Here is a 9282-nt window from a genome sequence, read left to right on the forward strand (position 1 = left end):
GCTTTCTTGAGGGGATTTTGATTCCCCTGATCTACATATGTGCATTTTAAGACATCTGGAGGGCAAAAATTGGATAACAATGGCATGTCTGCGGCAGTGGAAATTTATTCATTCTTAATCTAATGCCTATGCTGGAAATGGCTATGGTTGAGTTGTATGCATACCTGTTACTATCGGCCATTTAAAGGATTAGTTCACTTCAGAATTAAAATTTCCTGATTTACTCACCCCCATGTCATCCCAGATGTTTATGTCTTTCTTTCTTCAGTCGAAAAGAAATTAAGGTTTTTGAGGAAAACATTACAGGATTTTTCTCCATATATTGGACTTCAACAGTTACCAATGGATTGAATGTCCAAATTGCCGTTTAAATGCAGCTTCAAAGGGCTCTACATGATCCCAGCTGAGGACTTATCTAGCGAAACGATCTGTCATTTTCTAAAAAAAATAAATTATACACTTTTTAATCACAAATGCTCGTCTTGCACTAGCTCTGTGATGCACCACACATTACGTAATCATGTTGGAAAGGTTATTCGTGACATAGGTGGAAGTACCAAGCAAGTGTAAAGACTAAGTCAAACAGCCTTTACAAAAAAACGATTTTAAAGTTGAAGGAGAAAATGAGATTGAGTTTTTCGTCCTACCGCGGTACTTCTGCCTACCTCATGCGTGACCTTTCCAACATGATTGCGTAATGCGTGGTGCATCGCAGAACTAATGAAAGGTGAGCATATGTGGTTAAAAAGTATATACATTTTTATTTAATTTTTTTAGAAAATGACTGATCGTTTCATTAGATAAGACCCTTATTCCTCGGCTGGGATCATGTAGAGTGTTTTGAAGCTGCATTGAAACTGCAATTTGGACCTTCAACACATTGGTAACTGTTGAAGTCCACTATATAGAGAAAAATCCTGTAATGTTTTCCTTAAAAACCATAATTTCTTTATCGACTGAAGAAAGAATGAACATGAACATCTTGGATGGCATGGGGGTGAGTAAATGACTTACAATTTAGTTTAGAATTTTATAATTTATTTAGAAAAAAAGCATACAATTTTAATGTCAGCAGTTTATCAGTTAGCCTATCTAACATGAAAATAATTTACTAAATTAACTAATAAAATAAATAAAAAATAAAAGTGAAAATGATGAAATTCTAGCCAATATTGCAAACCCAAGAACCCTCAAATGTAAAGTGTAAAATTGTCTTCTTTTCAGTTGGCGTTAAGATTCTTTAAGTTGTTTGAACTTAAATTGTTATATTTGAACTCATAATGCTGTTTTGATCACCCAAGGAGTACCAGAATGGGAATTGCGGAAACAAGCCAATGAAATTTCAAGGAAGCTCTGCATGTCCTTCCACGAGGTCGGCACACGAGAGAGGGTCTCACGCTCGCAGGAACGCCAGACGTCTTCGTGACCACCACCACCACCATCATCATCATCATCACCACCACCATCATTCTCACGGCCCTAAAGTTCCTTCCAATCTTGACATCTTCGAACAGCACACACAAGAAGTCTTAAAAAGACTTGAGATGGGTCCTTATGAGGAGGTAATTGGGATTTACGAACACCGTAAACACCATTCAGGCTAATCTATAGGGAATCATTTTCTATTGTCTATTCACTATTGTCTTTCAGGATGCCTCCTTTAACCTCAAGGTCAACGGCAAGTTCAACAAGGTCTCCACGGCCTCAGCTGCGATGGCAGAGCGGAGTTTGGACACTGACCTCCGTCTGGTGCTGTGCAATGGACGAATAGTCAGGTAAACCACGTTAACCCATGACAATTATCACACATTAGTCAGTAGCTGCGATAATTGTAGCATATAAATCACCACATTACCGAATACAAATGACTCATACTGGCCTTCATGATAGTGTTAAATTTAGAAGGATTATGTAAGGTAATAGACATTTTATAACTTTGGTTGTCCTATTTTGGTCATAAAATATTGGGAACACATTCAAAGTCCTTTTTCCTCCCTCCGATTGTCCACACAGAGATAACAGGCAGCATGTTGGCGAAAAAAGACCAAGGATAAAGGAAGAGGAGGGCTTCAGAGATGTGAAGAGGGATTCACTCAAGATTAAACTAGTACCTAAAGAGGAGGAACAGGAAGTGTATATTCAAATTAAAGAGGAGGATAAGGATCATCATGTAGCTAGAGAAGTGAAGTCCTTTACAGGTAACCTCAAAAGTCTCGAATTCAACACTACAATTTTATTAATGGATAATAAACAATTTGTATTATTCATTCTCTCAGCTAGTGCATGAAATCTCTTTGAAATTGTTGTCCCTGCCAGTAATAAGGAGCTATTTCTTCCACAGATCTTGGTAAGCAAGAGAGTTCAGATCTCAGGAACCGAGAATCAGTACATTCAGATATCTCATCAGACTCAGAATCAGAACCGGAGTTCACCACACGGGTATGTTGCCATTTCCCTTCATGCACAGGAAGAGAACTGAGTCCTAGTTTAGGTGTAATCTGCTCTTCTTATCCATGCAGAAAAAGAACTGCTCTGAGGAGGAATCTGAAAGCTCTTCAGAGGAAGAGGAGGATGAAAAGATTAGGAGGAGTGGAGACGACCAAAATGAGGCCAAAAGTTGCTCCGGCTACATGATGGATACGCATGAGTCCAGGCAAAGACTTGAACGTTTTGAAAAATGTCTTAAAAGGTTAGAGCTGATAGGGATTTTAGATGCCTGACATTGTCACATGACAACAAAATGCTGGGGAAGATTTTAGGGTTGTGTGTGTGTGTGTAAAACTAGATCTCAAATCACATTTGCAGTGAATCTGCTACCTCGCCAAGCACAGAAGAGGATGCTATCCAGGGAATGCTGTCAATGGCAGGCCTGCTGTATTCTCACCAGTCAGAAGATCCTAGCAGTTCACAGGAATCCTGGTGGTCCCGAACCAACCATCCCTCGCCTGACTACAGTAAGAGTTCATGAATTTTTTTTAGCATTAAAAACTTATTGTTATTTTGCTGAATATTGCATGTGATCTTTTTTTCAATTCTCAGGTAAAAAAGAGATTGCATCAGGAGAGGAGAACCAGGATTCAGACAGCAATTCTTCACAGGTAACCCCTCAATGAGTTTTATTGTAATTTATCTGTAAACTGTAATTTGACATGCTTTTTTAGTCTGTTCACTATCTTTGATAATGTATTAGGCTAGTAGTTTCTGCTGTGGTATCGAAGTAGTTAAAGTGGGCTAAGTAATAAATGCAAAGTTACCCCCCAATTTTTTTTTAATTTTTTTTTGAGCTGATCCGAATAATTATCCAATCCGTGACTTAATAACCGTGATATGATCCGAACTGTGAGTTTTGTGATCCGTTGAACCACTAGTATATGCCTTTTGTTGAAGCCATCTGTTCGCATCTTTTCAACTTATTTTTAAAATAATTGTGTTTGAAGCGGAATTTGTGGCAAAAACTACATTACCCATGATGCTGTAAAAAAAATCACACCAGTCCGAGAGTTGCGGCAATCAAATCTATATACATTTTGCAGTAAACTTAAAATAGTGTTTCTGTAGGTATAATCAACAACATTAAAGCTGCAGTCTGTAACGTTTTTTGGTTAAAAATGGTTCAAAATCAATTTGAGCAAGTACATAACCAGCCAGAAAACTGAAAACTAAAATCTTATTACCATAGCCCGATTCGCAACAATAAGCTTGTAATAATGTTTTCTAATTCGAGTGGTACCGGTAGGTTTCGGTGGGAAATGTAATAGGGGTGTGCACAAATAGTCGAATATTCGTTCTGTAATAATTATTCGAAAAATAAAAATACTATTCGAATTTTACTATGTTGCTTTGCTGGCCGTAAATACAGTGAATCCATGCTAAATCCTAAAACTCGCAGTTTTAACTAAATGCACCAGGTGGCGCTGCGGAGCGTGTTTAACAAGTTTATTTTATTTGATCGTCACATAATGTTGTCGTCTGCCTCGCAAAGTTTGGAATTACTTAGATAAAAATGATCTTACAAAATGGAATTACTTTTGATCAAATTAATTAATGAAACCGAGTTATCATAATATCAACACCATAATGAGAAAGCACATGAAATCTAAACACCCGTCGAATGAGGAAAGACAGCTGTCCATCACTGCATTCACGACAGGTACGCGCAGCTGTAAGATTTCCCAGAGTGAGCCAAGATGATAACTTAACTGATAGCAAAATGATTTTGAGATATATTTACGAATAGAAAACAAAGTGCTACTGTTAGAAACTTAGCGTAGCATACAGTTATGTATTATTATCTTTGTGTCTCTGCAACGTCTGTCAGCACGGCTCGTTTTCTCACACGAGCATATGGATATTATTGTTTTTCTCAACATGAACGTGTGAAACAATATAAACACGATAACCATATACTGACTTGAGTGTATTATGAACGTTTTGTACAATAACTGACGGCACTGTCTGCTTTATTAGTGTTTTTCCCGCTCGCGCTGCTTGAGATTAAATGCTTTTCTTAATATGTTCTGTTTACACATATTGTTTAATGCTTTGAACTAAAAGAAAACCTTAAGATATAATAAGCTTGTTGTGTATATTGCCTAATCGTAAGCTTGTTCAGAAATGGTTACAAAATATTGATGAATAAAACAATAACGTCTTTCTCGTTTAACCTCATTTAAATAAACAAATATTCGAATATTCGTTTTTTACGAGCCCAAATATTCGAATACAATATTTTGGAAAAATGCAAATCCCTAAAATGTAAGCATGCCGCCATTCGTCTTTGCATCATTAAGTCACGTCTGTTTACATAAAGTGGGAGTCCCGGCTAGTGGGCTAAATCACATGTGAGGATGCTGCAGGTGGCGGATCATTTATAACCTTTTCTCACAGCAGCTGGAATAATTAAACTTATCATTTTGATGGCGGATCACCTTTGGTAGCGCAATTTATTGTAATGTTTTTTTTTTCAGAACAAAAGTGGCAGATTTGTTATTTGTTCAGATGACATTTTCCGATAAAAATTCTTATTTTGGCCATACTTCCAAGACTAAAAGTTTTGATTCCGAAGTACCTGTACAGTATCCGGTGCGGTGACTGGCAGCCACACATTCTCCTCAAAACATTAAATCCATCCGCACTGAGGAGCCGTGCCGATGCACAACCCTCGTAAAGATGATAATTCCGCAAACAACTGCAATTGCAGGTTTCAAACAGAGATGGCGACAAAAAAGCAAAACTTACAGACTGCAGCTTTAAATGGATAGTTTTATATTTCACCATAGTCATTCACATGGCTTCATGGGATTGTAGTTCTTTCATTCACTAAAGCCGTTAGTTACACAGTCTTGTGCCTTTTGTCATTTTGTCTAATTTTCAAATACTTTTTTGCTTAAAATCAAAGTTTGTAATAATGCTTCCCCTTCAGGAGGGTTTTCGGGAGTGTGAGCATTCAGAAGGAGAATATAACGCCAAACTCAAGCATAGGATCCAGGAACACAAGAACTTCATGGACAGCCAGGGCAGTGGCAGCAACAGCAGCAGTGAGGCGTGGAGCAGTCGCACACACTCCCCAGCCCACGTGGAAAGCCCTACATTAAGCTACCAATACTGTGAGACATCCCTGTCGCCACCCCTGCACCCGTCCAAGAGGCCTGCCTCAAATCCCCCACCAATCAGCAATCAGGCCACCAAAGGTACGCCATTACCATTTTCTCTGCACAGTAAACATTTTAACACAAAAACCACACATTTCACCATTTAAGATATTAGTAAATCTTTTTACTTTAGGTTTTGTATGTGTTCATTTAGTTAGTTAGGTATGTATCTTTTATTTATTTGTTTAGCTATGCATGTATTTATTTAGTTTGTATATATTTTATTAATTTATTTTGTATTTTGTTTTTAATTTATATTTGTTTTTGTTTATATTTATGGTTTTGTTTTATTTTTATTTATTTATTTGCATTTTATTTCTATTTTGGGTTTAATTGTTTTATTATTATTTTTTATTTATTTAATATTTTTATTTTTTTATTTGTCTTTCTCTTTCTTGTAGGTAAACGTCCTAAGAAAGGCATGGCTACAGCTAAGCAGCGACTGGGCAAGATTCTCAAATTGAGCAGACACAAACCCTTCTTTGTGTAGTTTGAGTGATGGCAGATTTGGGATGCTAAGTGTGCATGTTAAAGGTGACAGGGTATAAAGTGTGTTTGGTTCAACACATTTGGTCATAAGCATGGTATTGGGCTACCAATCAATCCGAAGCTTCGGAATGATCTGAAAAAGCTCTTCGCCCGACATGGTTTTGCTAATATGTGCATCCAAAGGATCAAGGTGACTGATAGGAAATAAGACTGAAACTTCACTTTTTAAGGCTTTTGGTTCTCAACGATTGCATCAAAATCAGGTTTTCGAAGCTGAAAGCAAAGACTAGCATGCTGCCAGGCTGCTTCCCACAACTAAAAACGCATCACTTCAACGATGTACGTCTTAAAAAAGGCGGCAATTGAGTGATGAACTGATTTCGTAAAGGTGCTTGACTTTTTTTGTCTTATCATTTTGTGATTGCAACCGACGTTTCCTAGCAAAAATTACTACAGTGAAGAAATTTGCATTACTGCCTCAAGACAACATTCACCAAGGCATTCGCTTGAACTACCTGTCAATCAAAATGTTCTCACATTTTAAGGATAAATTTAAAGAAAAAATGTATTTTTGTCAGCATTTGTATTCATATTGGCATATTTTATATTGCAAGCCCAAGTAGCGTGGGGTAGTTTAGCTATATTTAGTCCTGTGTTGCCACCTAGTGGGCATCCGGAGACTGACCTTTAAAAGATGTTTGAAGGTATCATTCAAATGGGGTGCGTGAAAACACATTTTCCCTTAATTTATTCCTTTTTTATGTTGGTGCTTGATTTTTTTTTTTTTTTTTTCTCTATACTGTTATTAAATGATGTATTTATTACTGATGAAAGAGAACAATTTATTTCATTGAGCTTTTCGGGAGGTTTGCTGTTCTTTAGGGTCTTAATATGCATCTGTTTAGATATTTGTGGCTGTACAGACATTTGTTCACAGGCTCAGTCATTTTTCAAAATTTCATCTGTATTTGTATTGCATTGTGGGTAAGAACAAAATGTGTTGTGTAATAAGAAGCCAATATTTAATCAAAAAAAAAATATATAGTCCCAATATAGTCCCATTACGTTAAAGTCTTTCATCTTTACCTCAAGATGTCTTTTTCACAATGTTTGAATCCGTACTGAACCAGTAAGGCCACCTCCTGTTATTTGGCTGGATTTTACTGTTATTCTAAAGATCTGGTTTCAGAAGCGTGTTGTTGTTTCCATAAGTATAAAGTTCAGCTGCCTCGTCAATTTCTAAAGCATTGAAACACTGTTTGAACTGGTGCTGTGTATAGTAAGAAAACGAGACGTCTAAGATGGCCATGGAGCGTGGGAGAATGTTTACCTTTTTTACGTTGAAATGTATTTGGCTACACGTCTTTTTTACAAAGAAACAAAAAAGAGTATTTATTTTTGTAAAATAAGTCTTAACAGAGAGAATTTTTTTGCAATTGTACCAACAACGTGTATCGAAATATGGCGTTTTGTAAGATGTGTGTGATTTTGAGGTAGTTTACTCTGGTTTTGTGTGAAAGACCTCAGGTAATTGTTCACGCTCAAGGTTTTGGATTCCCTTTGATGAATGCCAAATAATGTAATCATAAAAGTCAGGTCTTGCTTTCAATTGTGGTTTCCCAACAGCAAAAAGAGCTGTTTTATCTAATCTTGTATGAAAATTTCTTGATAAGTATCCCCATGAAAGAAAATATCCTTTTGTATTCCCATTCCCATTTACAGCAACTTAAGCATAATCTACAAAGCTCTTCAGGCAATAACGCACATTCCATAAGCTTCCAGGAACGTTTTGACGGATTTCGTTGACTCGCTGAGGCACAAGTACAGCAGCTCAGGGCTCACATATGGACTTTTTTTCTGACAAACAGCTTTGATACTAATTATTCCAAGGGCTTCAGTCAACCCAAAGGTGGACAGAATTTCACAGGTGATTACAACCAGCACAGTATTGCTACTGTATGTCATCTTCCAAGGTTTTTATGATGGTTTATTGTGGACTACGATACTCAAGAATTGTGTTTTGATCCATTTCGAAGATACCATTAATGTAGCACCTGTTGTTTTTCCCCTTGATAAGATACTAGTTTGTTATGGTGCTACTTGTCTGACCAGGATTTGGGCCGAAGTGTGCATGTATTTTCAGTCAGAACTTTGAGATGTTTCGCTTTTTTGGAGGAGCTTCTGTGTCTATCAAAAATGCCGCACTGCACTAACCATGTCCTGCATTAGCTATGTTACACTACACTGTTTGAGTTTTGTTTTTATATTGTTACTGTTTTCTTAAACACAATGAATATCTAAATGTGCTTGTCATTAAATGTCAAAAACATTGCTGGCCTGCAGGCAGGGTTTGTACCATGCAGTTCTTGTACAGTATTTATTTGGCATTCTCGGTTGTTTTCCATTTTCTGGTCTTGCAATCAATTACTTGTTTGTTTATGGTGTGTCCTTTCTCATTTTCAATGCATTCAACTGTTTGAAGAAAATTATATTGTTGTATAATTTTGTTGGATATTTTGTGACACTGTAATCCACAGCTAAGGCTCTTGAAATTGGGATTTTCAGTTGTACAATGTGGCCTGTACATATTAAAAGTTTTACGAGTGAATATGTTTCTGGGTGTTTTGTTAAAAAAAAAAAAAAAAAAACTCATTATGGATCACATTATTTGGGCTAAAGTTAATAAGTTAATAAATAAAATATATTACACATTCGCATATATATCATTTGAATAAATATAATTTGTGAATGCATTATATATTTAATATACATGTTATATATAAATGTTTAAATATATATATATATATATAATTTAAATATATATATTATATATAAAAATATGTATTTGTGTATATATAATTATATATAATTTATATAAAAATATAAATATATATTACACATTTGCATATATATATATATATATATATATATATAATCTGTGAATGTATTATATATTTAATAAACATATATAAATAATTATATATATATAATTATATTTAAATATAATTTATTTATATTTAAATATGTTTATATTAAAATATATATAATTATATATAAATATAGAGAGATTTTTTTTCAGCTGAGCATAACTAGAAAATATTACTTTCATTACTTTTTTTTTTTACATTAAAAAAAAAAAAAA

The 9282-nt window shown here is 35.4% G+C and overlaps 1 protein-coding gene across 1 annotated transcript in view; it reads left to right on the forward strand.

Annotated features, from left to right (window-relative positions):
* The window catches only part of kdm7ab (lysine (K)-specific demethylase 7Ab), a 36329-nt gene extending 27581 nt beyond the window's left edge, over positions 1-8748 (forward strand). Inside the window, exons 12-20 of the mRNA XM_048158411.1 lie at positions 1302-1562; positions 1651-1775; positions 2014-2198; positions 2342-2439; positions 2520-2689; positions 2806-2954; positions 3040-3098; positions 5423-5690; positions 6053-8748. Coding sequence (XP_048014368.1) covers positions 1302-1562; positions 1651-1775; positions 2014-2198; positions 2342-2439; positions 2520-2689; positions 2806-2954; positions 3040-3098; positions 5423-5690; positions 6053-6141 — 1404 coding nt within the window. The 3' untranslated portion in view covers positions 6142-8748. The remainder of the gene's footprint in view (positions 1-1301; positions 1563-1650; positions 1776-2013; positions 2199-2341; positions 2440-2519; positions 2690-2805; positions 2955-3039; positions 3099-5422; positions 5691-6052) is intronic.
* Positions 8749-9282: the final 534 nt, after the last annotated feature.

This window comes from Megalobrama amblycephala, linkage group LG15 (assembly GCF_018812025.1).
Source record: "Megalobrama amblycephala isolate DHTTF-2021 linkage group LG15, ASM1881202v1, whole genome shotgun sequence".
Classification (NCBI taxonomy): Eukaryota; Metazoa; Chordata; class Actinopteri; order Cypriniformes; family Xenocyprididae; genus Megalobrama; species Megalobrama amblycephala.